The sequence below is a fragment of the Prunus avium genome, chromosome 1, assembly GCF_965620075.1.
Source record: "Prunus avium chromosome 1, drPruAviu1.hap1.1, whole genome shotgun sequence".
NCBI classification, from domain to species: domain Eukaryota; kingdom Viridiplantae; phylum Streptophyta; class Magnoliopsida; order Rosales; family Rosaceae; genus Prunus; species Prunus avium.
In genome coordinates this window covers 34,395,224-34,423,183 of record NC_142284.1, presented here as the reverse complement: position 1 = coordinate 34,423,183, position 27,960 = coordinate 34,395,224, and the positions used below count along the sequence as shown (strand labels likewise).

General features: G+C 37.2%; 2 protein-coding genes, 1 long non-coding RNA gene and 1 pseudogene across 10 annotated transcripts; 3 read left to right on the top strand and 1 right to left on the bottom strand.

The window, feature by feature from the left end:
* Positions 1–1,236: 1,236 nt before the first annotated feature.
* On the bottom strand, positions 1,237–4,242 carry LOC110763358 (uncharacterized). 2 transcript variants are annotated; one of them, XM_088246731.1, is made up of 5 exons: positions 3,895–4,242; positions 3,743–3,793; positions 3,520–3,653; positions 3,345–3,430; positions 1,237–1,902 (listed from the first exon to the last, which is right to left on the bottom strand). In XM_088246731.1, exons 1-4 carry the CDS (start codon positions 4,180–4,182, stop codon positions 3,388–3,390), a joined length of 516 nt encoding a protein of 171 aa, XP_088102857.1. In that variant the 5' UTR covers positions 4,183–4,242; the 3' UTR covers positions 1,237–1,902; positions 3,345–3,387. The 2 variants fall into 2 exon arrangements, with proteins under 2 accessions (XP_088102857.1, XP_021821816.1); XM_021966124.2 differs by having other exon boundaries at positions 1,237–3,430.
* Positions 1,325–2,933, top strand: LOC110763360 (1,4-dihydroxy-2-naphthoyl-CoA thioesterase 1-like). Its single transcript, XM_021966127.2, has 3 exons — positions 1,325–1,492; positions 1,626–1,817; positions 2,672–2,933. The coding sequence occupies exons 1-3, from the start codon at positions 1,325–1,327 to the stop codon at positions 2,822–2,824; spliced, it is 513 nt and encodes a 170-aa protein (XP_021821819.2). The 3' UTR covers positions 2,825–2,933.
* Positions 4,243–13,824: 9,582 nt separating the features above from the next.
* Positions 13,825–14,479, top strand: LOC110763356 (uncharacterized; annotated as a pseudogene).
* Positions 14,480–14,882: 403 nt separating this feature from the next.
* LOC110763363 (uncharacterized) lies at positions 14,883–27,727 on the top strand. 7 transcript variants are annotated; one of them, XR_015830249.1, is made up of 6 exons: positions 14,883–15,181; positions 16,036–16,109; positions 17,460–17,515; positions 18,101–18,231; positions 19,459–23,464; positions 27,455–27,727. It is a non-coding gene; the product is annotated as an uncharacterized LOC110763363 (long non-coding RNA). The 7 variants fall into 7 exon arrangements; XR_015830238.1 differs by having other exon boundaries at positions 19,374–23,464; XR_002527716.2 differs by lacking the exons at positions 19,459–23,464; positions 27,455–27,727 and adding an exon at positions 16,183–16,377 and having other exon boundaries at positions 14,934–15,181; positions 18,101–19,367.
* The last annotated feature ends 233 nt before the right edge of the window (positions 27,728–27,960 follow it).

Sequence of the window (27,960 nt, the reverse complement as noted above, 5' to 3'; positions counted from 1 at the left end):
TAATTGGATGATTAGCACATTAATTTGTGTCATTTATTAATACAACAATTATATATATATATATATAATAAGACAAACAACATATCATATCACCAAACATAATCATACCACCAAATATAATCATACTTTTCTTTAACACATCACCAAATGATGAGCACAAAATTAATACAAGTTTTATCCTTAAATTTATAGTTGTTAGTATTTTCTTTTGTTTTATGTAAATCTATTAGAGTATTTATATTGGTTTTTTCCAATCTTGTTTTTATATTTAATGAGTGGTTGTTTTTTCCAATCTATTAGAGTATTTTATTTTGTTTTATGTAAATCTATCAAGGAAATATGCTCAAGACAACGTGAAAATGTGATTACATACAAAACATGAAAATGCATACATAAATTTAAAAATCATATGTTTCTTATTATTTTTTAGGCCCATTTCGGCCCGGCCCGTAGGGCTTAGCCCGGCCCGGCCCGATGGGCTTTTTCAAGCCCGACTCATGAGATGGGCTTGGGCTTTGAATTTTCTAAAAAAGCCCGGCCCGGCCCGGCCCGATATTTTCTCTCTCCTCTTTAAAGCCCGGCCCGGCCCGGCCCAAGCCCATGAAATTTGGGCCGGGCTAGCCCGGCCCAGCCCATTGACGAGCCCTACATGTAAGTTAAGAAAACAGTTAGAATAACTTTATATTTTATTTTATATTATACAAGTTAGAATACAAAGTTGAGATAAGTAAGCATACAAAATACACACGCAACGCGCAACCCATAAGGATAAAATTGTCCAAAATCTAGATCTAGATAAAGGGCTTAAAAAGAAAACAAAAAGTTAATGGATATTTAAGTAAATAACATGTGGGCAAAAATCAACATGTGACAAAGACCAGTAGCCTAGCTACCTAATCCTCCTCACTCCTTCCCACATTACAGATTCACAGGCGCTCCTCCCACCTAACCTCGTCTCCAACAATGCTACGTGTGGACTAAACTACCCTTCCATCTATCCATCCCTGGACCAGAACAGAACAGAACAGTGGACCCTCCAGAAAAACAAAGGATGCCATGCCACCACCAACCAAAGACCAAACTGTATGTCATATGATATTCATCATCTGCAATGCAAAAAGTCTTCCCACCCACTCTCATCCAGGAAAAACCAAACAAACGACAGCCAACAATGAATGGGAATTGAATTGCTTTGGTTCTATCCTCTATACACAAAGCAAACCACCAAAGGCCAGAGAAGGAAACTAAGAGCATAGATATATACCACAATTGTAACAACATATACACTGATATATATATTTATATATAATATATTGATATAGATATGGCTTCCCGGTCCCAATCCAAGCCATCATCAGCACCACCACCACCATCACCGCGGTCAAAGACGGAGGCTTTGGATGTTCCCCTTCATGAAATTGGGTTCGAGGTTGAAGAGGTAACCCCAAAAAAGGTCTCCGGTCACCTCCATGTCACCCAAAAGTGCTGTCAGGTCATCATCTTCTTTCTTTCTTTCTATCTTTCTTTGTTTGTTCATATGATGAATCTTTTTCCTGTTGAAAGTCTAAAAGAAGATGTTAATGAAATAAGTAATATGACTAACTGTTCTTTGCTGCTGAGACCAGCCTTTCAAGGTGCTGCATGGAGGGGTATCAGCTCTCATAGCTGAGGCTCTGGCTAGCATAGGAGCCCACCTGGCCTCTGGTTTACAAAGGGTGGCTGGGATTCACCTCAGCATCAACCATTTGAAGCGTGCTGAGCTTGGTGACCATATCTTTGCTGAAGCCACGCCTGTCAATCTCGGCAAAACCATTCAGGTTCCTCTGCTCTTCACCGTCGCATTCCTATCCTCCTTGTCTTCTTAATTATAATCCATCTCCCAGGCTCCTAGCCCTCTCCAGTCTTCATGATGAGGACATCTTTGTCAAACCCATTAGGGTTTACAAACGAAAGAGATGGAAGAGGGAATTATTAATTAGTTTCCAAATTTATTTGTTAATTCCTAGGTTCTCTAAGTTTTCCAGATTTCATTAGGATTTTTAGTTTTTCCAGATTTCAGTAGGATTTCTAAGTTTCCTATTTTATTTGAATTAGGATTTCTTTCCTAGAATAATTTTATTTTCCTTTTCACTCTAGGGTTAATTCATTATGGGAGTTGAGATTTGAATATTGAGTAAAGTTTATTTTCCAAAGATTGGAGACTACTTGGTGTGAAGCCAAACTCCTGGAGAGATTCCAGACCTATCCCTTTTGTTATATTTTCTGTTTTCCATTATTTTCGCTTCCGCTAAACTACCTAAATTCTCAATTCACCCATATCCTACATCACTTCTTCATCAAGTATCACTTCCAATTAACTGTAATTACAACTGCTATTACAACAATAGTTGTAGTGTAGGTGTCCAAGAAACAAATGACATTTAGAAATTGTATACAATAATAATCATGTTGGCACCATCCAGACTATCCTGCCATCATTTCATACTAGGGAAATGTGAATGCCAATACCTAATTATCCAAAGCAGGAAGCAACTAGGGTGCCAATGCCCTCCACATTGGTTTTTGTTTTTTTTTTTTTTATCTTTCATCAATTTATCATTTCATTTACTTAATATATTCAATAAACAGATTATATCATTCAAAGTTGTTTTGATTTGGCAATTTTGGGCAGGTTTGGGAGGTGAGACTCTGGAAGATTAATCCTTCAAACTCAGACATCAAATCCTTAGTATCATCATCAAGAGTTACTCTTTTATGCAACATGCCTGTGCCAGAGCATGCAAAAGATGCCGGTGATGCTCTAAAGAAGTATGCCAAATTATAAGTTTTCTTGTACCCTATTCATGTTCAACTATTTTTGTTATTGAACCAATGGAGAAATTAAAGACACTTTGATTTTAGCATTATAATTTAAACAAATATTTCATACTCAAGATGAGGTTGTCAAACAAGCTTGAAGTAAGCATTTATGCCATGTTTTCAATGTGTTCTGCACTAAACAGAAGGAACTGCCTGAGCCTACCTTTGGCATCAACGTGGTTCAAGGAATGAGACACATTCACAACCCAATTAGGTAGGTCAAGAACAAAAACTGACAATGTACACAGTTTCGGTTTCCTAGTATTGAAACCGAGGAAGAGTTCAATAAAAAGCTTCCATGATCATCCTGAGTCCTGACCTACAAGTTCTAATCATTGCACAAATTGTTTTGTATTGGCTTCACAAATAAGAACTGTAACTTGTTCATAAACATACAAATATTCAAAATTGAAACTTGATTAAGCTTACAAATATACAATTTAGAGCATGCATACACCAAGTTGAGGTTGAGTGAGAAAACCTACATGACTACATATGAGGCACATGAACTGAATCATCAAAAAATTGTCATTTTGAATCGTTTCCCCACCGGGATGTGGAAATACTTTTCCTTGAAACCGAAACAAATAAAAGTATGAGCAAAAATATGTGTTTAAGCTAGGTAAGAGAATTGGGAAAGCAAGCAATACCAATAAGTACCTGAGACTGGCAAGCTGTTGGGTCAATTCGTTGATCTCAAGGCCAGAGAGTTTGAGAGAAGACAGAGTTCCAGGCACCTCTTGGGACACCACATTGGATAATTTTCCCACCGCAGCTGCCAATGTTCTCAAACCCTGAAATCGCAATAAGCTTGATTGCCACATGCATTGATAAAGTGACTGTATTTCTCAAAATTCAAAGCTAAAGTGTGAAAGTAACATACTTTGATAGTTGGGATGCAAATTACAGCAACGGAGAAAAGCGCAGCAAAAGCCTGCAGGTCCAGCCAGTAAAACGATGAACAGGGTTCAGTTGCTGGTTAATTTGTTACTATATGTTTGATTGCAGTAATGTAAAAATGTCGAAATGGGTTACCATGGAGAGGACGAAGAGGAGAGAGAGAAGGCCCAATTTGGCAGTGGGTCGAATCCGCAGAGCTTTGACGTGTTGTACGGACGGAGCAATGGCATAAGAAGACGCAGACAGCAGCGGTTGCGTTTGGGTGGATGGGGTAATTGAATTGGTTTTTGAAAGTTTCGGTAGTTGCAGCGTCGATACGGATGGAATATTGGGTTTCTGGGAAACTACAGAGGCAGCTCTCTTGCTGCCATGAAAAGGGTTCCCCTGTTTCATCGCCGTGGCCACTAGCGACTGAGCCCGCATCTCTCTCTCTCTCTCTCTCTCTACTGAAACTATCTGTTTCTCATCAGAAATCAAAATGTTGCAAAAAAAGATAAAAACGAAAATGGAACGACGTCGTGCTTCATTAACTCACATTTTAATCTCAAAACGGCATATGCCGTTCTTAAATTAAAACCGGCCTTTTTCTCCAGTTGTGCATCAACATAACATCAAAGAAAGATGATACTCTAGAGCCGTGTGTGGTGGCCGGAGCCTTGTGTGAGAGAGAGAAAGTGTATGGCGGCTAGGGTTTGTGAGAGAGAATTTCTGCAGAGTTTCAGACATAAATTTAGACGTAACTCAACCTTTGTGTGTAGCCATGTATTTATAGGAGCCTCAGAGGCTAGGGTTTCAAAAGAATAATTCCACAGATGGAAAGGAATTATTCTTCCCTGATTTCGAGAGATTGATGTAATTAGGGATTCAAATCCCTAATTAAGGCAAGAATCAAATAATTCCCAATTAAATCAATTAACTCCCAATTAGGTCAAATAACTCCCAAATTGATTGGCTTAATTTTTTTGACTTAGGATCTAAGATATTTTGCTTCCACAAATGCCCCCCCAGCTTCTGCATGGTGCGTGGTGGCATGTAGGAGGTGTGAATTAACTGTTGGGCTGTCCAGCTATAACTGGGCTTCCTTCTGTTACTTGGGCTCCTAAGTGAAGGAGGTTTTTGACTTGCCACTTGGTCTTTGACCTAGGCTGGAGGCGCGCGGGCTTGCTGCTGGAGCAGGTGGCAGTTTGGGCCGGCTTACTTGCTAAGGCTGGTCCAAACAGCTTCAATTCCTTTTTTTTTTTGGTGCCACGAACTAGGAACAGTCTGAGTTAAGGCGATCACGTGTGGCATACGGACATGCTGGAAGTCATCGGCAAATGGGATTGGGAGGTTGGCGACGGTCCCCTCCTTCCTCACACCTACTGTGATGGTAAGTTGTACCTCTTTGATCTGCTATAGATTTTCTGAAACTTTGCTGTGTATCTGACCGACTTCCATCTTCTGCTTGCAGAGAATGACATCTACAAGAAGCTCGATCTCGGCCCGGACATAACCAAGGTTTAGCAAGCTCTAAACATCTCTACTAGGTTCCGTGAATGGCACTGGTTGTTGAGCAAACGTCGGAAGGAGGTTGGTGGTCTGCCCTTGCCGAAGATGTTGGAATATGGAAGCTATATGGCTCGGACCTAGATGATCTGCTAGCTGAGCAGGAGGAGTCCTTGGCTGAACTTCCTCCTTCTGCCATAAGCGAGTCTTCCTCAAGAGGGGTCTCGTGTGTTGAGAAGATCCCCATGGGAGTTACTCCTTTTTCGTTTGCCGGGATCAAGCTCCTCGTCAACGTGAACAACAAGAATTTCAATAGCATGCAGGAGGTCCGGGATATTCTGCTCAAGTCTCCACCCGAACTGCCCAAAACCCGTGATCTTCCTTATAAGGAGGCTATTGAGAAGCAGAGTTTGGGTCGCCTATGCCGATCCGAGGATCAAACTGAGAGGACTGTACATCTATCCAGCAATCATGACTCATCTGGAAAGCGATGAACAGTCAAGTGCGGAGCTGACTCAATGTTGCAAGTTGCGACCAAGAGAGCTAAAGAGTTGTTTGCCCGAGCAAAAAGTCCTTCAGTTGCACGAACTGTCGATCCGGGAGTTGGTGATAGCTCTGCTGGTCAAGTTTGACACTCATGTTGAAGCCACGGAGTCGTCTAAGCATGAAATTGCTGCTAATGCGTACAAGCTGGGATACTTGGACTGCAAGAACGGTGCTCCTCCTTGTTGCCCTCTCGAACATGAAGATGGTGAACAACTCTATCTTAACCTGCCCCTTACTCAAAGTGAGCAGATCAATGCTGTGGATGTAGAACCAGTTGAAGAGCAGATAGCAGACGAAGCCCAAAGGTGGCGTAGCTAATGAGGTTAGGGCAAATGCGGAGGAGCAGGCAGTTGGGGCTGCTGAGCAGATGGTGCCGGTTGAGCAAAATGAGGCTATTATCAGCACAGTTGATCAGGAGGCAGCTGAGGATGTGATCGGCTAAGGGTCATCTGCCGAAGTCCCCTAGTAGATGTAGTTCATTTTTGCTATTTTTGAATTTTGTAATAATTTTTTTTTTCAATAATTGGTCTTTAGTCGACCACCTTATTTCTTGTTGAACTTGGCTAGTTGGCTGCTTTGCTATGCAATTTTCAGTTGTCTTTCAAACTTCAATTCTCACCGTATCTTGTAAGTGTATGTCCGGAGACATAACACTTTTCTAGTTGAGCTAAACCTTTTTCATTTTAAACCAAGTATCTTAGCCTAGTCTCTTTGAATACAAATAGAAAAAGGAAAAAGGGAATAGATTTTTACCCTTGATGACCTTTTCTTGATTTCTCAAGAATGAACACCTTTGTTGGAAAGGCCTTTTGTTTTTCTTGATTTTGACTCCTTCACCTTAAGGCTCCAAGATTGGAGTCCTCTACCTTACCACACCAAATGCTCCTAGAGATGAAGAGAAGGCAATCAAGAAGTATGGATGCTAGTCTACTTCTTGATTGGACCAATTTTGGTTTATGGAAGATGAGATACAAAGATGATCACTCATCAACCAAAGTAGGAAACCAAAAACCCTAGCTAGTTTTTCTCCAAAGTTTAGCTTATATAGGACAGCACAAAAGGCAAGGGGAGAGCTTCCCCTTAGTTGCCAAAATTTGGGTGGGTATTTGGGGCTCCATTTGGTACATGGGTTATGTCATCTTATGCCACTTATGACAGGACCCGACCCAAATTCCACTTTGGAATCCGAGCCGAACCCTGTGCGTGTTCGACACCTGGCAAGTGCCGAGCACAAAAGACCTAATTGCCCTTCTAGTCAACTTCCAACTAAAACTGGGGTTTGACTTTTGCTGAAAAATTCAGCAAAGTCTCCCCTGCAGTTAAACCAATCCCAAGATTACACCTGTCAAACATGCATATAAAATATACACCAACTGTCAGCATGCAAGTAATTACATTCCAACAGTTAGACATGCAATCTAGGGCAATATCAGAGCTCTACACAGAAGATTATAAGTATAAAATAATTATACAAGACCCTACGTTGTCAAGGGATGTGGCGGAAGGTGGACTTGGCCCGGTGGTGGCGCACTGATGCACGACTACTGCCTGGGGGTGCAAAACATTAAAAAGGTGAGTAGACCAAAAACAAAGTTTAGAAAGTAGCATAAGAACATACTAACTCCTCTGTAAAAACAGTTATGAAACTAAATCACTTCTTTTATAAATAAACTCATACTGAAAGTAATGCAAATGTATATAAATATATATATAGAGAATCAATCACACATTTAATTAAACATTAATTACTTGAAAGCATTGAACTCAACTTTAATCTACCACCTAGGTGTACCCATGTATAATTCCGTCAATTCCTTTAGTTTCCGTCAATTCCTTTTAATTCCGTCAATTCCATCCTTGTGCCACTGGAGTGACACATCCTCGCGCCACAGGAGTGACACTTCCTAACAGACCTCGGGAAACACAAAGTCAACCCGAGCCGCAACCCTAGCAGAATTCAGGGGACAGTTGGTCGCCCTGATCCACAATCCTAGCTAGACTTAGGGAACACTTGGCCCACCTGAACTGCACTCCTAGCACCACATGGTCCGAGCGTCCCCGAGACTCGTGGGGCTGTGTCAAGCATGCTGACATACCCGAAGGCAACTGGATGTCCGTCGATATCATTATAACCGAAGGCAACATAATTTTATTCCGAAGGCAACTTTATTTCCGAGGCAACATTTATTATACTGAAGGCAACCTTAATAAATCTTGGGTACCTATGGTGGTTTAAAATAAATATATATAAATGATTCTGAAAAATATTAAAGTTTATAAAACTATTCCTTAAATCTTGCTGCCATTTAATCTGGTAATACCTCAATTCTGACTCTCCAAATCCCTTTAATCATATTCAACTAGGCAGCATACAAATAAACAGAAATGTTTAAATCTATCTAGTCATGCTAGAAAAGCTGTATTCAGTAAAACTTATTCAAGATCAAATAATAAAATTATATTGCATAAATCGTTTATAAAACAAAAAGTCCACTCACAGATACTCTGAGCTAGTTGGACCCTTTGAAGGTCCCTCCTGCGGGTCACCTGGTGCTCGGGTGCCTGTATAACCATCATAATATTTTATTAAAAACTCTGCTCAGTAATATAGTATAAATTAAAAACCCTGACCCCCGGCTCCTAAAAGTGCGTGCATCACTTTAAAGGTCATTCCTATGCCCACATTAGCTTTTCTCTCAATGGGCACGATTTAAAAGTACCTAGGGACTCAAAAGCGATAAAGTCCCAAAAAGTCAACTCGAGACCCTGTGGGGTCCACGACCTCAGAATTCCAATTCGAACGTTCCTAGAGGTTCTAACAAGCCTAGGACACATGTCCTGAAAAATTGGCCTCGATTGGACGGTCGGATTGCTCACGATCGCACGATCGGACTGACGAACGATTTTCCGTAAATCTAGCCCTAGGGTTGGCTTTTTCGGAGCATCCGAGACTCCAATTTACGATCCGTCGAATCCTACACGATCCTTAAAATATCTAGATCAACATACTCCAGTTTGACTACGATCCAACGGTCTGAACGTATTGAACATGGAAATCGCACACTATGTGAGATCCGTTCGGGGTTCAAACGTTATCCAAATTGAGATCAGCGAAATCCTACACGCTCGTGAGGACACGAGGATTATTATAGGATCAAGAGTGGCTCCTGTTACCTGGCCCACGTGCCGGCAGTGCGTGGGTGTGCCTAATAATTTCCGGTGACCGGATTTTCTCCACAACGTCGGCCCAAACTCCTATCCTAGGTAATATACCCTATTTGGAACCACTTTTATTCTTGGACTATGGCCAAAAAGTGGCCGGAAGTGGCTAAAAAGGGCAACGCAAACCGGTAGAAATTCAACTCAACAATTAACCTATCAAACCTCAAAATCTCTCAAAACCTACCCATCCAACAGCTAGAACGTGAAAAATAGCTAGAAATCCATACCTTACTCGCTTGATTTGGTGGTCGGAGGAGAGAGAACGAGAGGCTTGAAATTCAGGGAAAAACCAGCCAAATTCGAGCTATTTCCGGTGGCTGTGGCGTCGGCGGAGGCGGAGGACGGCTGGGCTGAGTTGCTGCGGCGGTGGCGCTACTTCCTTGGCCGGTCTGGTGGGTTGGGATGGGGTGTGCTGGTGGTTATGGTGGTTTGGAGGTGGCGGCAAGAGAAAAGAATAAAAGGGAGGGGCGCTGGTCGCGTGGAGAAGAAGGAGAGAAGAATCAGATTTTTTAAAAATCTGGTTTGCAAAATTACCAAACTGCCTCTCAACTTATTTTGCTCGTAATTCCTTCGTTATAAGTCCGATTCGAGTCCACTTCGTACCTATGGACTCGTTTCGTCGTGCTCTACGCAATGGTACAAGTAGTTTTCCCAAATTCTTCCCTGGTCAACAAGTCAACTTAAAACATAATAAAATATTTCGAGGATAGTTTAGTCTTTTTCCTTCTTAAAATATTAGTTAAATATTAATTAAGGATTGGGTTGTTACAACTTATCCCTTGGGCCCAATAGTCTTTTGGGCTATTTTGTCCCTTTCCTTTTAAATCATATTTAAAGGCCCAATCCAATATTTCTATATGTCAATATTAATTCTATAATTAATCTTTTAATTATAATTTAACTATTAAATTATAATTATAGTCTTACTTAGTTGACCCAATTGAACTATTTGACTTTGGTCAATTGCTCCGGTCAACATGTTGACTTTTGACCGTTGACTTTGACATTTGATTATCAACCATTGACTTGTGTCTTCCATTTCATTTCTCTTCATTTGTACCTCTAATCACATTCTTTGGGTGTACAGATCCGTAGGTTCCCTTTAGCAAGGTAATGTGTTGACTCAACTCCTCAGAGATGATATACAAATTTAATTCCACAATTTAATTCTTCCTATTAATAAAGGTTAATTGAAACCTTTAAGGACATCCACAAACCATGGTTGTCGCCTAGTAGCAAGTCACAGTTATCCGAGCTAAATGAGACGTTGTGAAAGAACCTATTCAAATTGAACTGACCATGCAATTGAATCCTTCTCTTATGTCAATACTCCTTATTCACATTATTAGATCATGGAATCCGATTGTCAATATCCTAATGTGAATCATTCCTTTTATATGATTATCCTGGTAAGATTTAAAGACTTCTTCTTTCAAGTCTTATCCACTACTCTGTGCAGAGATTTGACCAATCATATCTTGGAGTATTTTCTCTCCTTTACTGAGAGTAGAGATTCCTTGTTGTACATTCATTTGCTTCCATGACTCTATTGAGAATCCTAATGAGCACCTTTAAGCTATGTCTAATTCAGCATGACCGTATAGTGCCCTCAAAGATTAACAACATAGCCATAAAACATCTATGATGCCTCAGGTCTAAGGATTAGTTTGCACCATTGCAATTTATGAGTTCCAGCTTGACATGTGAGTAAAGACTTCCATGCTGTAACTCATGTGTTGGATCGCGTTCAGTGTACTTGTTCTTCTACAAGCACCTACGCACATATCGATGTGTCTCCAAACTTAATGACTTGAGACCTTGTCATTCCCTACATATAGAGACGATACTGTGTGTACTGGTCTTTGTAGAATATTGACACCCAATCAATATTCCTATGACCAGGAACATATTTAGGGTTTAGGGATGATGAGAAGTCTTCATGTATGCAATCTCATTACATAGCTCTCATATCCACTTGTGTATTCCTTGGACTATGGTTGTTCTACATATTGAAAAATAATATAGGATGATTTAATGTATAAAACAACCTTTCTTGCCCATTGATAACATAATATGTCTTTTATCAAATATGTCCTTAACTCTAACTATTACATAAATAGTTGGCTTTAAGGGCATATTTCTAACAAGGTGACCAGCCTTATCTCCACTAAAGGCAAGCTACTTCTCGAGTACAAACTTCATGGAGTCTTTTTCGAGCGCTATGTCCCCGACATATGCTCGCAGGCGACAAGCCTTACCTCCATTGCAGGCAAGCTACTTTCCGAGTACAAACTCAATTGAGCCTTTTTCGAGCGTTATGTCCCCGACATACGCATGTAGGCGACATGCCTTACCTCCATTGAAGGCAAGCTACTTCTCGAGTACAAACTTCATGGAGTCTTTTTCGAGCGCTATGTCCCCAACATACGCACGCAGACGACAAGCCTTACCTCCATTGTAGGCAAGCTACTTCCCAAGTACAAACTCAATGGAGTCTCTTTTTTCCCCAAGTTACTGATCCTCTAGGCAATCATGTAGCTAACCACTTCAAATTGCAACGCCAAACCCATATCGAATACTAACAAAGCTGCTTCTGCTTTCCATTTCGTAACAAAAATAAAAATAACCTAATCAACTTAAATGTCTAAACACCGCCCAACAGAAGAATTCAGCAATCAATGCCCGAATGCACCACAAACATGCATAACACAATTATTGAATTAGTATAAGGTGATTTTAGCAAAACTACAAAAACCCACATAAATCAGGCAAAAATATTCGAGCTTTTCTCGTTCTTTTTCACTTTCCAGAAAATTTTCTCACTAACCAAACAAGGGAACTAGATGAAAAACAAAAAAAGATAGATGCCAAAGGCCATACCCCACTCATCTTCTTCATCAAGAGGTTGAGTGGTTCGTGTAAGATGACTTATGTGAGTTAGCCTAATCACATGTTATGATTATTGTGGGAGCGATTTTCGTCCCACGAGAATATTCATCTAAGATTCCGTCTTCTTCTTCACTTCTCTTTCTCTCTGCAAAACAAATCGGAATAAGAGGACCACACCTGGGGGGTGTTGGCCAAAGGCCCTCCGATGCCTAAGTTAGTTCGAGTGTTTGTAGGAAAACAATAGCTAACAAAAGGGTACGGAGATGTATGTATGGTGTGAGCCGAGTGGGCAGAGCCTTGTGTGAGAGAGAGAAAGAGTTATAGCGGCTAGGGTTTGTGAGATGGAATTTCTGTAGAGTTTCAGACAAAAGTTTAGATGTAGGTTTAGAGTTACCTCAAGTCTTGGTGTAGTCATGTATTTATAGGAGCCTTGGAGGCTAGGGTTTCGGAAGAATAATTCCACATATGGAAAGGAATTATTCTTCCCCAATTTGGAGAGATTGACGTAATTAGGGATTTGATTTAAATCAAATTCCTAATTAGGGTAAGAATCGAATAATTGCCAATTGAATCAGATAACTCCCAATTAGGCCAAATAATCCCCAAATGGAAGGAAATATTTGACCTAGGGTTTGGCTAAAATTCGGTTCCCACAATTATCATATTAGAATGAGATAATGGGATTTATGTTTATCAGTTATTGTTAGACTTTCAGTTTTGACAGACTTTGGTTACTTATGTTTATATTGACTAGGACTCAATCACTTAAGTATATTAGTTTTGTTTAAACTCTTACTCTATCTATAATAGGAGAGATAGTGTTAAGGTTTCTTCAATATAAAAGAATCGGTCCCTCCTCTCACAATACATGAGTTCTGTGGCGTGCTTGACCTATTGATAGCAAGAACATTCTGGTGTTGCAGAGAGAAGAAGATCATTCCCATAGTTGTCATATCTTCCTCACTGAGTATGAATCAATCTATAAGTATGCTTCATTCATGTTGTAATTCATGTGTTTATTGTATTTAACTTCAGTTTTACTTACATGTGGTATCAGAGCCTAACAATTAAAACCATGATTTCACATGCTTAATTTTGTCTAACCTGCTGCCTGGAAATTGATTGTTTTTAATGATAAATAATATTGAGGGGAGTGAATTTTGTTTTCCAATCTTATGTTTCGCATAACTGTCATGCTACTCACCCAATACAACAGGTCAAGAGCTATTTCGAAGATTTTTGACACTGTTTCTTGTTGGAAAATACAGTTGTTGTCTAAGTCATCACCAAATTGTTTCTTGAGTTAAATTCAATTAAGTGATGATTGTTGTGTTTTTCAATACATTAACAAACACTAGAATTCGATTGACTCATTGAATTGTTTTGGCTAGTGGCAATTATGTTCTTTTAAATTATTAAAGGAAATTATGCTTGTTATACACAAACTTGATTTGTTTTAAAATTCTTTTGGACCAATTGACTGGTAGGCTAATTTCCACAGAATTTTTTTAGAAAGAATTATATTTGATGTTATTATGAAAGGATTATTTAGAAAACTCAGATTCGTAGTTTATGGATTATGACTGGTAGGCTAATTTCCAAAGAAATTGTCTCCTAGGTTCTACTGTAAACTAATGTATAGTGAGTCATGAAGAACTTGAACATTATGTATTTCATCTTGCCTAAAGGTGTTGGAATTTATAATTTTTTTATTCTCATTGATTTATGCTTGGCTATGCAAACACATTTTAATAGAAAGTTTCTTGCCTAAAGGTGAAGCTGATTCAGTTTTTTATTATAATAGAAAACCTTGTGTTTCTAGTTTTCTGTTGTAATAATATATATATATATATATATATATATATATATATATATATATATATATATATATATGTATATCTTTTCACGTCTAATGAGTTATCAATGCTAGGTGCCAATCCCCTGAACTTCACCAACATTTAGAAACTGAATGGAAGCAACTACAAGAAATGGAAACAAGAGATTGACATTCTACTAGGACTGTTGGAATATGATATAGCTTTAAGAGAAGAAACTAGCTGATCTGACTGCAGAAAGAACTGAAGCAGAGAAAAGTCATTTTGCCAATTAGGAAAAGACCAACATGTTATCACTACTGGTCATTCATAATGCCATGGAGGAACATGTAAGAGGTGGAATCAAGAAGTGTGACACTGCAAAAGAATATTTGGCTGCGATAAGTGAGAAGTATCAGAAATCCCAAAAGGTAGAAACTGGAAATTTTTTGTCAACATTTACCACCATGAAGCATGATGGTACTGGAAGTGTTCGTGAGCACCTTTTGAAGATGGTTGATGTGGCCAACAAGTTAACTACCCTGCAAATACCTATTAATGATGAGTTTATAGTTCATATGGCACTCAACTCCCCGACTCCTGAGTATGAACAAATTAAAGTCTCCTATCATACTCAGAAGGACATATGGTCAGTCAATGAGCTAATCTCAATTTTTTGTGAGCAAGAAGACATGCTCAAAAAGGGTAAGACAGTGGTTGTTAATTTGGTTGATAACTACAAGAAAAAACATCTTCAGCGATGAAATGTTTAGCAACCAACCCAATTTCGGTCGCTCAAAATTGAAATTAGCGACAAACCTGTTGCAGTTGGTCGCCAAAGGTTTCGTGATATTAAGGCATCGTCCAAGACATGAACAAAATGAATTGCTACCAAATTCTTTAGAAGGGCGACGAAATTTTTTCGTGTCTATGGTTGTAAGTGGCGACCAAAAATAATTTTGGTTGCCATTCATTGAATAGAGTGCGCGCGAAATTGAAAAAATTCTTGGCGACAAAAGAGTTGTGTCGCTATGTTTGCCAGTGTCGTCGCAAAGCAAAAGTTCGCGCTAAAAAATTTCGGGGGTATTTGGCGACCATTGGTTTTGGTCGCAGATTAGTGTGTGCTAAGAATTAAACCCATCAAAATGACGTCGTTTTCAATATGTTGGGATTTTGGCGACCAAATTATTTTGGGGCTAATTTGAGACTATAAAAATAAAAATTCCCCTTCATCAACACGCGTGTTATTTCCCTCATTCAGTTCGCATGCCCTAACCTGCTCCGACGCCGACAAAGCAATCTGCCACCGACGTCGGCCAAGCACTCGTATGGACATACCCACTCTCTTCCCCCAAGATTTCTGATGGCCTGAGTTATTTTCCATTGTCTCTGCCCCAGACCATCTACCCTTCAGTTCTCCAGAATTTTCAGAATCTCTACAGCCACAACCAAGCAGTGATTCAAAGGTATTTTCTTCTTTTGTTTATTCAACAATTGTTCTATAGTTATTTGATTTTGATTCTTTCAAAATAAAATATGTTTTTTTTTTTGACTTAATAACAAGGTCGTTGCAAGATAGTTACTGAAAACTACTTCATACCATGTGGATTGGTTCTTAACGATAATGTTGAATGAAAGAAGGTTAAACAATTAAGGAACGAACAATTAAGGACTGACAAGTAACAAACTGGTACATGAGTGATTCTCCCAAGTATAGTAGACTTTTGAATTATTTAGAATCAGTTACGAGCCCTTGTGTAAGTGTCTTTAATTTATTAGATGAGTTTGTAGTCAAACCTAATTGGATTTGCATATAATTGAAGTAAAAAAATTGGAAGTTGGAAGTGGGTCATGTGGGTGTGTATTCGTTTCAAGGTTTCTTTGCTTGTCTGTGAGATTATGCTTTATTTTAGTTTTTATTATTGTTTTTTTTTTGGGTCAAAGGAGCTTATGCTTTTATTGTTTGGGAGAATTAAACTAGGAAAAATAATGTTGTTGTTTTTGGATGATTAGTGAAACTTAAAGGGCGAAGTCATAGACTATTTTGAGTTTGCAGACTAATTTGGTCTCAAGCTCTCCCAAAATATCGTGTCTAACAAATTTTGTTATTTTTTGCAGTAGCCTATTTGAAACACTTTCTGTGATGAATAATTCATCTATCTCAAGTACCTTTGTGATGAGAGTCGGTGTCATAAAAGTTGAATGCTTTAATTTTTTTCTTGTCTTTTTTGTTTTGTTTCAGAGAATGATATGTTGGTATGTTGCTCTGTTTGAGGCTTTGAGCCTTCTCTCTCTGTTTTTGTGCTTTGTAAATGTGCAGGATGATACTTAAGAGGGCTGTTAGCTTAAGCAATAATAATAGGCCACATATCAGCATGTGTCTCATTCTCTAAGGTGGTTATTTCTTTCACCCATGTAATCAAATCTTCAGAGCCTGTTTTCTCAGTTTTCTTTTCGTCGTTTCTAGGCAATTCGTACACTTTACGGGTCTGGCTTTCAATCCTCCCTATTTCTTGAGTTGTTCTCTAGCTGCAATTGATGAGGTGTCATTCAATTTCCAAGGCCTGTGGGGTGCTTTGTTTAGAAATCTTGGGTTTGTGTTGAGGAACATTTACTCAAAATGCAGTTTACAGAACTTCAAGGAAGTAGATGGGTTGAATTTGTATGGTTGGATCACTTTACTTTCACTCCTCTATCTATTTCTTGTGGCTATTTGTATGGTTGGGAAATGCTTGTATATCCTGACAATGGTTTTTTATACTGAAAACTCAGGTTTTTTTTTATTTTATTATTTTATATTTATTTTTATACTGAAAGGCCTTAATTTTCCACTGAATTGGTTGGGTACATAGATTTGGAATGGAATCACGTTTTGACAACCTCTCTCTCGCTCTCTCTCTGATTTTGTAGTAGCGTTTTCCTCTATTTTCCCTTTATTTAATTGGTTGTGCTTTGTAATTCAATATTGCACTGTGGTCTTGTACGTTTCTTCAATGATATATCAAACTGTCCATTTTTTTTATAGACACTTTGTATTTCTTTTAGAGTTTTGTTGTTTAGTGCAGCCCAGTCTGTTTTGGATTTTGTTTTTGACATGCTTCCTTTACTTCGAATGCCATGAAATTTTGATGTGATGAAGTTTTATGTATCTAGTTCTGACCTGGAAAGTTTCGCACTATTTCGACTCAAACTGATTTTTTTTGTGAATTTCCCAAGTTGAAGTGTTCCTGCCCAAATTGTTTAACAAAATATGTATTTGGTCATCTATGATTTAATGCAAACTACTTCATACCGTTTTTGTTGAATTGTCGTTTTGCTTATCAATGTTTGAAGACCAAATTAAAGTGCCTAGAAAATTAGGAATGTCGGGCTATGTGCTTAAGCAAACTCTGTGTCTTGGGCTTGAAAATATGTTAAAGAAATATCTTCAAGACTTCTAGTTTTTCACTAGGATCATCCTCTGTTAGCTTGTGTTTTCACTTTTAAAGAATTTTTCATGTTATTTAATCTCAATTCAATCCTCTTTTGCTATATTTAGATCTCTTTTTATTTCAATTCTTCATTGTATTCTAGTGGAAACTGAAAAAGTTGTCGTTCAGTGTTTCTATTTGCTTTGAAAACATTAAAAACAATGAGTGATTGCCTTATTTGGGTTTGTGGTTCTCTTTATCTCATAATGTGTTTAGAACAATGTCATTTAGGAGTCTAACTTTACTGAGGTAATATCCTGTTTTTGCATGTCAGATTATTTGATGAGGTGGAAGGATTTGGTTTGTGGTTTTGGACAGAGGACCATTTGAGTAAGAACCTCTTCTTCTCATTACACTCAGTTCCATTTGTTTTCTTATTAACAGCTATAGTGGTTGTCAATGTCATTGTGGTGTTGTTTGTTTAAATTATTAAAATGACATACGTGTTTTGTATTGTGTTGAGAAGTTATGCAACCCATGTTGGTTAAGGTGTGGATTATACTTTGGATTTTATGATTTATGTTTTCTAATGGGTTTGTGCTATGCATGATATAAGTCTTTACATTGATTTTTCGGAATTGTTTTCCTTCTTCATTTGTGGTATTTGTTATTATCACAAAGGTATGCTTTAGACAGTTGATATTGAGAGGTATGAAAAATGAATTCAAATTTTATTAAGTTTGTTCAAATAACCATTCTCAAACATTCTTAAATATTGATGACCAGTGATCATTTTTCTTGTGTAGATCCAAACTCTTTTTAATGGCGTATTTAGTTAAGATTGTGAATTTCAGCTTTTGGGCAAGATTTCTTGTAATTGTTTGTTTTTGGTCTATATATATATATATTTAAATTTTCTTGGTTTTGGCATCTTCTTGACCATTGGCATTTCCTTGTTTTGTTTCTTTTGTAAAGGAAGATGATTGATGAGTTTGAGCAGATCAAGCAACAATTGGCAGAGTGTTTGGGAATTCCATGATATTAGATCACAGTCCCTATCCCACAGGTGTTAAAGATCATGACTACAAAACTTGGAATTACAAAAGGTAAATACATGCATTTTTTTCAGTCTTAGAGTGGGGAAATAATTACTATAGAACTAGGGCAAGAATATATGGAGCTTGGCCTACAGTCTTTGAGTGAGGAGTTCTTCACTCGTTTATATATACTATTCACTACTACAAAAATTGAAATAGACGACGGGGAAACGCCGTCGTCTTTTTCTTTTTCAAACCGTCGTTAAATCGACAGTCATCTTTTTGAAAGTCAAACTACGACGGTAATTCACCGTCGTCTATTATATGTAAAAATGACGGTTTTTAAAAGAACCGTCGTCTATTACATGTAAAGACGACACTTTTTCTGAAAAAACCGTCGTTATTGAATGTAAAGACGACACTTTTTTTATAGAACCGTCGTCTATTAAATATAAAGACGACACTTTTTCTGAAAAAACCGTCGTCTATTTAATGTAAAGACGACACTTTTTCTGAAAAAACCGTCGTCTATTTAAATGTAAAGACGACACTTTTTCTGAAAAAACCGTCGTCTATTTAATGTAAAGACGACACTTTTTCTGAAAAAACCGTCGTCTATTTAAATGTAAAGACGACACTTTTTCTGAAAAAACCGTCGTCTATTTAAATGTAAAGATGACACTTTTTCTGAAAAAACCGTCGTTTATTATATCCAAAGACGTCTATTAAATCTAAAAAAGACGGTTTTGTTCCAAAAAATCGTCGTTTATTATCTGTAAAAATGATGTACTAATTTCATTTTAGATATCCTAAAAAATTATTTCTTTCATAAAACTTGAAGATTCAATTGTAATTACATTGTTTACCAATCTTGATTCCTACTATATCCATACAAAATACCATATTTATAACATTATAACCTATAATTACAAAATACCATTTCCAAAGCATTAACCTATGGTTGTTGTATCTTCCACAATTTGTACTTGTTCTCCACATTCAGCTGTCATCTTGGAGTAGTGTTCTAAGTCATCTTGGTCAAATGGATCTTATATTCTTCTAAGTTGTCATCTTGGCCTTTGAGCTGCACTTGATATAAGCTGCAGCACCTATTTGCCATGTCATCTTACCTGAGCAATCAAAAACCACAATAAGATTACATTATCTTGCTGTCATTTTAACTAACAAAAAATATGCATAAGCTTATGCAGGAAAAGTTCATTTGTAACACAATACAGAAGAACATTTTAACTAACTTAGAGTTTCTTTTGTGACGTGGATGGCGAGCTCACCAAGAAGGCGCGATGGAGATCTGTCATCGAACCTCAAGCGACATCGAAGACCAAATCTGATGTTCTAGAATTTTCCCATCTCGCAAGGTCTCTAGATCTGTTTTCAAGGTCATCTTAACTAACAAAAAATATGCATCATCTATACAAGCATAAGCTTATGCAGGAAAAGTTCATTTGTAACACAATACAGAAGAACATTTTGACTAACTTAGAGTTGCTTCTGTGACGTGGATGGCGAGAGCTCACCAAGAAGGCGTGATGGAGATCTGTCATCGAACCTCAGGCGACATCGAAGACCAGATCTGATGTTCTAGGATTTTCCCATCTCGCAAGGTCTCTAGATATGTTTTCAAGGACATCGTCGTCGTTGACTGTGAATATGGCGTCGATGGCGGCTAGTGATGACTGATGCGAAGAACGATGGCGTTGACGACGTCGCTGCGTCGATGGCGTTGACGACGTCGCTGCTTCGATGGCGTCGATGGCTGGTAGGTACGTATGAGGAGTAGAAAGGTGAGAGATGGAGTGTTTCAGATAGCTCAGGAGGGTTTCAAGAAGAGAGGAGCTCAGGAGGTTTCAAGGAGGGAGAGATAAAGTTTTCAGAGACGGGGGAAAATCTGAAAATTTGTCGAGCGTGAATTCACTTAAGTGGCCTTTTTTTAGCGTGTTTTAACAGACGACGCTTGTTAATGAGAGATAAGGTTTTCAAAGACGGGGGAAAATTTGAAAATTTGTCGAGCGCGAATTCACTTAAGCGGCCTTTTTTTAGCGTGTTTTAAAAGACGACACTTTTTATAAAAAAATCGTCATCTTTACATATAATAGACGACCCTTTTAAAAAAAAAAACGGTCATCTTTACATATAATAGACGACCCTTTTCATAAAAAACCGTAGTCTTTACATAATCCGTCATTCGTTTGTTTTAAAATTAAGTCGTTTATTATGATTTACAACGTCTTTAATTTCTTAATGCCGACGTGGTTTGTGGGTTTTATTAATAACATTTTATTATATTTAATTCGAAATATTCATAATAAATTTAAAATAAATCCAAAAAATGCAACGTCAACTCCTATGAAGTCATTGATATATTTTCTTCCCCCTTAAGCTTTAAAAAATTAAGTTTGAGTTATACAAATTTAAAATTACCACAAAAAAGAAAAATGTTTTCATGAGTCACAACATCACTTATACTTTAATGGTTTAGGGTTTAGGGTTTAGGGTTTAGGGGGATAAAGGTTTATTTTTGGGGTTTAGGGTTTATGGTTAATATATATTAGGCCGTAAAACCATAATCCCTTTTCTAAAATTATTTAAACATATATATATATAATTTAGGGTTTATATTTTATGGTTTATGGTTTAGGGTTTAGGGTTTAGGGTTTAGGGTATAGATGTAATAAGCGTCATGTTTATTTATATTGTTAACGACGGTTTTTTTGTTTTCCGTCGATGATTATCGAAGAGCGCATTTCTAAACCATGACTTCTTTAAAATGACGTTGTACACACATAACGACGTCATAGTTTTTTAAAAAGCGACGTAAAAGGTTTTTCAAACGACGATATTTTTCAAACCGTCGTCTTTATATATAATAGACAACCCTTTTTATTAAAAAACCGTCGTCTTTACTTCATAATAGACGACCCTTTTTATAAAAAACCGTCGTCTTTACATATAATAGACGACCCTTTTTATAAAAAAATCGTCGTCTTTACATATAATAGACGACCCTTTTTATAAAAAACCCGTCGTCTTTACTTATAATAGACGACCCTTTTTATAAAAAACCGTCGTCTTTACTTCATAATAGACGATCCTTTTTATATGAAAACCGTCGTCTTTACATATAATAGACGACCCTTTTTATATGAAAACCGTCGTCTTTACTTCATAATAGACAACCATTTTCATATAAAAAGGGTCGTCTTTACTTCATAAAAGACGACCCTTTTTATAAAAAAACCGTCGTCTTTACTTAATAATAGACGACCCTTTTTATAAAAAAACCGTCATCTTTACATATAATAGACGACAGTTCTTTCAAAACAACCATGTCTTCACCAAAAAAAGGACACTTAATTTTTAAAAGACGACGCTTGTCATACCTGCTATCGTCGTTTTTTGGTCAGATTTTAACTCTAAAGAAAAGCTTTTTAATAAGACGACGCTTTTTTATTTGTGTGTGTCGTTATAAAAAAATTCTCAACAGTATCTCCATTTTTTAGTTGTTTAAGTCACTTATCCACGACGGTTTTTTGTTACCGTCGTCTTTTTAAAAACAACGACGGTTTTTTGTTCTACCGTCGTCTTTTTCTGGTCGTCTTTTGCCCTTTTTGTAGTAGTGATTTTTGGATATGTTACGTGTACTTGAATAATTAGTATGCTCTTGTGTACTTTTGAATGAGAGAAACTTTTATTCATGTCATTTTCTATTGATCTATTTACCTAAATTTATTGTTTTTCAAAACTACAATATGTTAATGAACAAAAGGTTAATATTATCACAAAACAGAATATAAATCAAATAATTAAAAACACTTCAAATATACAAATTTTGGCGACCAACTAAGTAAGCTTTAGCGACCAAATAAGGTAGTCACCAAAACCTATCGGCGACGAACCAATCTATTTGGTCGCTCAATCCTTCTTTAGTTCGCGGCAAATTTTGGTATTTTCCCGGGAACGCATCTTTAAAGGCGACCAACTGATTACTTAAAGGCGACGAAACCAATTGGTCACATAAAGTTTTTAGCGACGAAAATTTGTTTCGTCGCCTTTTGTAGCATGGACTTTCAGCCACGAGCCTTAGGCGACCAAGTTGGCGACGACATAATAGCTTTTAGCGACCAAACGTGGTGGTCGCCACTTGTAGTAAGCTGGTGGTCCAAAGAAGTATGGAAATAAAAAATTTGGAGGATCAAAAGGTGGATCAACCTCTGGTAAGAAATTTTCCAATGATTCTGTTGTACCTGCTAAAAATGCTCAAAATCGTCCTACTTCTGAAAATTTGAGTCAAATCTCGTTTTTATTCCTCAAAATTCTTGGTGGTTTGACACTGGTTGTACAACACATATTACAAATTCTTTGTGGGAATTCAGAAGGGAGAGGATGCAAAGTAAAGAGAACTACAGAGTTTTTGTTGGAAATGGATCTAGATTAGTTGAGTCAGTTGGTAGTATTGAGTTAAAATTGTCTTCTGGTTTTCTTTTGTTTTTGAATAAAGTACTCTATGTACCTTTGATGAGAAGGAACCTAGTGTCAACATCTAGTCTTGTAAAAGATGGTTTTGCTTTCACTGGTGACAGTGAAAGTTTAAAACTTTTTCGAAATAATAAATTAAATGATTTGCTTGGTTAAGCTTTCCTGAGTGGTGATTTATGGCAAATTCAATGCACTGAAGTTCAAGAATGTTTCAACATTGAATATTCTGCACCCAAGAGAATGCTCACTAATGAAAACTTTTCTATGCTTTGGCATAGAAGATTGGGGCACATGTCAAAGGATAGAATGACTCGATTAATAAAACAAAACATTTTACCAAACTTGGATTTAAAGGATTTTGAAATTTGCATAAACTATTTCAAGGGTAAAACTACTAATACAAGAAAAATTGGAGCAACCAGAAGCAATGACCTTTTAGAAATCATTCACACAGATGTGTGGTCCATTTCCAACAAGAACCGTTTGTGGCAACTCTTACTTTGTTACATATATAGATGACCTCTCTAGATATACCTATTTGTACTAAATTTCTGAAATGTCACAAGTCTTAAACTGTTTTAAAATTTTTAAACTTGAAGTTGAAAATCAATTGGACAAACACATTAAAATTGTAAGGTCATATCGTGGAGGAGAGTATTTTGGTAGGTATACAGAGGCTGGACAACAGAAAGGAGCATTTGCTATTTATTTGCAGGAAAATGGAATAGTAGCTCAGTACACAACTCCTGGAACTCCACAACAAAATGGCGTGGCTGAAAGGAGGAACAGGACTCTTAAAGACATGGTAAGAAGTATGCTTACTAGTTCACAACTACCTGATTTTCTGTGGGGAGAGGCACTAAAAAAGGCAAATTATATTTTGAATAGAGTTCCTAGTAAATCAGTGCCTAATACACCTTTTGAAATATGGAATGGAAGAAAACCTAGTCTTGCTCACCTACATGTTTGGGGTTGTCCATCTGAAGCTAGAATCTACAATCCAGTTGAAAAGATACTAGATTCAAGAACAACTAGCTCCTATTTCATTGGAGGTTCTAAAAAGTCTAAGGATTATAAATTTTATTGTCCGCACTCTTATACTAGAATTGCAGGGAGTCATAATGCAAAGTTCATTGAGCATTCAGTTGCAGGACATACTAATTCTTTGAAGAACTACAATTTTGAAGAGATAGAGTCATCTGCACATGCCTCTACATCAAATGATCACACCCTTATGCTGCCCATCCCTTTTGTCCCTTTCAAAGCTCATGAAAACATTGCACCAGTTTCTACCAACACTCCTCAACCGCAAGATATTGCTCCACAAAATGCTGTACAACAAATTGACAATCTTTTTTACGTTGAGCAGCCTACTACACAACTTGAGTAGCCTACTGCACAACTTGAGCAGCACGATGAACCTTCTGTAAGAAGATCTCACAGGGCAAGAAAATCTGCAATACCAGCAAATTATATGGTTTATTTGTAGGAAGTAGAGTTTGATATTGGTGATGAAGATGATCCTAAGTCATTTGATCAGGCTATGAAGAGTGCTCAAGCTCCTTTATGGCACAATGCAATGTTGGAAAAGCTAAATTCAATGGTGAAAAATGGTGTATGGACCTTGACAAATTTCACTTTTTCCAGAAAACCCATAGGATGCAAATGGGTTTTTAAAACCAAAAAGGACTCACAAGGAAGAGTAGAAAGGCTAAAGGAACGACTGGTTGCTAAAGGATTCACACAGAGAGAAGATTTTGATTACACTGACACTTTTTCCCCAGTGTCCTCCAAGGATTCTCTACGTATCATTATGGCATTGACAACCCATTTTGATCTTGAGTTGCATCAAATGGATGTCAAGACTTCTTTTTTAAATGGGGATCTTAAGGAGGATATTTTTATGCAGCAACCTCCAGGATTTGTTGAAAGGGGGAAAGAGCCTTGTGTGTGCAAGTTGAACAAATCCATTTATGGTCTTAAACAGGCTTCAAGGCAGTGGTATCTCAAGTTCAATGAAGTGGTAACATCTTTTGGTTTTATAGAGAACATACTTGATGATTGCATCTACCTCAAAGTCGACAAATCTAGGTTCATTTTTCTGGTCTTATATGTTGATGATATTTTGCTCGCAAGTTCTGATTTTCAGTTACTACTTGAGACAAAGACTATGTTATCTAATAGTTTTGATATGAAGGATTTGGGTGAGGCTCATTATGTGTTGGGCGTTGAAATTATGAGAAACAGATCAAGAAAGCTTTTGGTGTTGTCTCAGCACAATTACATCAATAAGGTACTTAAAAGATTTAATATGGAGGCTTGTTCTCCTGGAGATCTTCCTATTAGCAAAGGTGATAGGCCTTCAAGGGACCAATGTCCTATGACTGAACAAGAGCAGGCAAACATGAAGAATAAACCATATGCATCTCTTTTGGGCAACTTGATGTATGCCCAATTCTGTACTAGGCCAGACTTGTCATTTGCACTCAGTGTATTAGGAAGGTTTCAAGCAAATCCTGGTGAACCACATTGGGTTTTAGCCAAGAAGGTGCTGAGATATCTAAAGAAGACTAAATCCCTTATGTTAATGTATGGCCATGTTGACAGTTTGGAGCTCACATACTATTCAGATTAAGATTTGGCTGGTTGTGTGGATGATAGAAAATCTACAAGTGGACATATTTTTCTTTTGGCTGGAGGTGCAGTCTCTTGGAGAAGCAAAAAGCAAAATTCTATATCTACATCCACTATGGAGGCTGAATTTATTGGATGTTTTGAAGCAACTAGGCAAGGATTGTGGATCAAGAATTTTGCAACAGATAGGAAACTAGTGGCAAATATTGACAAGCCTTTGAAGATCTACTGTGATAATAAGGCAGCCATATATTTTGCCAAGAACAACAAACGATCATCTGCTTCGAGAATTATGGATGTGAAGTATCTGTCACTTCAAGATAAAGTCAAGAAAGGTATTGTTGAAGTAGAGTACATAAACACTCACTCCATGTTAGCAAATCCTTTGACTAAAGCCTTGGTTGTGGGAGTCTTTCAAGATTTTGTGATGCATATGGGATTGCATGAATCTTTTGACTCGGTTTAAGTGTGGAGCAAGGTTATTTCTATAACCTATTTTGATTATTTTTGAGCTTTTCTTTTCTTTTTTGTTTTGTTAGATGATGAATAAGTTCTATTCTATTTAACACTACTACAAAAAGTGAAAAAGACGACCAGAAAAAGACGACGGTAGAACAAAAAACCGTCGTTGTTTTTAAAAAGACGACGGTAACAAAAAATCGTCGTGGATAAGTGACTTAAACAACTAAAAAACGGAGGTACTGTTGTATATTTTTTTATAACGACGCACACAAATAAAAAAGCATCGTCTTATTAAAAAGGTTTTATTCAGAGTTAAAATCTGACCAAAAAACGACGACAGCAGGTATGACAAGCGTCGTCTTTTAAAAATTAAGTGTCCTTTTTTTGGTAAAGACATAGTTATTTTAAAAGAACTGTCGTCTATTATATGCAAAGATGACGGTTTTTTTTAAAGAACTGTCATCTATTATATGTAAAGATGACGGTTTTTTTAAAAAAAACCGTCGTCTATTATGAAGTAAAGATGACGGTTTTTTTTTTTAAAAAGGGTCGTCTATTATATGTAATAGATGACGGTTTTTTTTTTAAAAAGGTCGTCTATTATGAAGTAAAGATAACGGTTTTTTTAAAAAAAGGGTCGTCTATTATATGTAATAGATGACGGTTTTTTTTAAAAAGGGTCGTCTATTATGAAGTAAAGATGACGGTTTTTTTTTTAAAAAAAGGGTCGTCTATTATATGTATAGATGACGGTTTTTTTTAAAAAAAGTCGTCTATTATATGTAAAGACGACGATTTTTTTTAAAAAAGGGTCGTCTATTATATGTAAAGATGACGGTTTTTAAAAAAAAAGCGTCGTCTTTTAAAACACGCTAAAAAAAGGCCGCTTAAGTGAATTCGCGCTCGACAAATTTTCAAATTTTCCCCCGTCTTTGAAAACCTTATCTCTCATTAACAAGCGTCGTCTTTTAAAACACGCTAAAAAAAGGCTGCTTAAGTGAATTCGCGCTCGACAAATTTTCAGATTTTCCCCCGTCTCTGAAAACCTTATCTCTTCCTCCTTGAAACCCTCCCGAGCTCTCTAAAACACCCTCGCTCGCTCAAACACTATATTATCTCAAATTCTCTCATGAACCTTTCAGAAAACCCTCTCTCACACATCGATGAAGCACATCTCCCTCTCCCTGTCCACCGAACTAGCCGAGATCGCCATCTCCGTCACGATGTTTAGGACACCGAGTTCGCCAAGATTGCCATCTCCATCGCACCATTCAGTCCATCGAGCTCGCCCCGTTCGCCATCTCCCTTCCTCGTCGCGACCATTTTTAAGCCCCCAAATGGATTCTCATCTTCCATTTTATGAGCTTTAGATTAGATTTTCTTCCTCGTTGACTAGAAAGGTACGAAGCTACTTTTCTAGGGTTAGCTTAGGATTCTTCTGATTCGATTTCAATTTTTATTTTTTCTTGTTTATGATGGTTGTTTGTCTGAGATATAGGGCTACGATTTGTTTGTTATTTAATTTCAGTGCGTATTGATGTATTTTTTATCTTTGGATCTGACTTGATTTAAGCTGTATATAGTCCAGTGGTTGCATTTTTTTTTAACCTTTTTGCTTTTATTTTGTTCAAAAATTCTAGTTCATATGTTTTTTTATTTTGTATATCTCACTATTACATTATTTTGGCTTGTTAAGCAGTTTCCTAGGCCATGGAAGTGGTTCTAAAGAAGCTACTCCTAGTGGTAAAAGTTGAAGAAATGCAGAGGAAAATTGATGATGATGAATGTATAGCTCTGTATACATATGGAGAACTTGACTTGAAGGATAATTAGGTATAGGAATTTTGGTGTATTATTGTAATTAGGCTTGCAGCTTGCAGCTAGCGGCCTTAGAGTATTTTCATTTTTTAGATTTTATTTTGTTCTATTGTTCTCTTGATATTCTGTTTATGAAAGAAACAATTTTTGAGTATATATATGTATGGCGTGGGTAATAGCATATTTGAGTATATATTTCTGATACCATTTGAAACAAGAAAAAAAAACTAAAATGTAAAATTACGTCAGTTTTATAGTTAATAACCGTCGTCTTAGAGTTAATAAACGACAATATTTCAAGAAACCGTCGTCTTTACATTTAATAGATGATGGTTTTTAAAACAAACCCGACGTTTTGGATATAATAAACAACTTCTTTACATATAA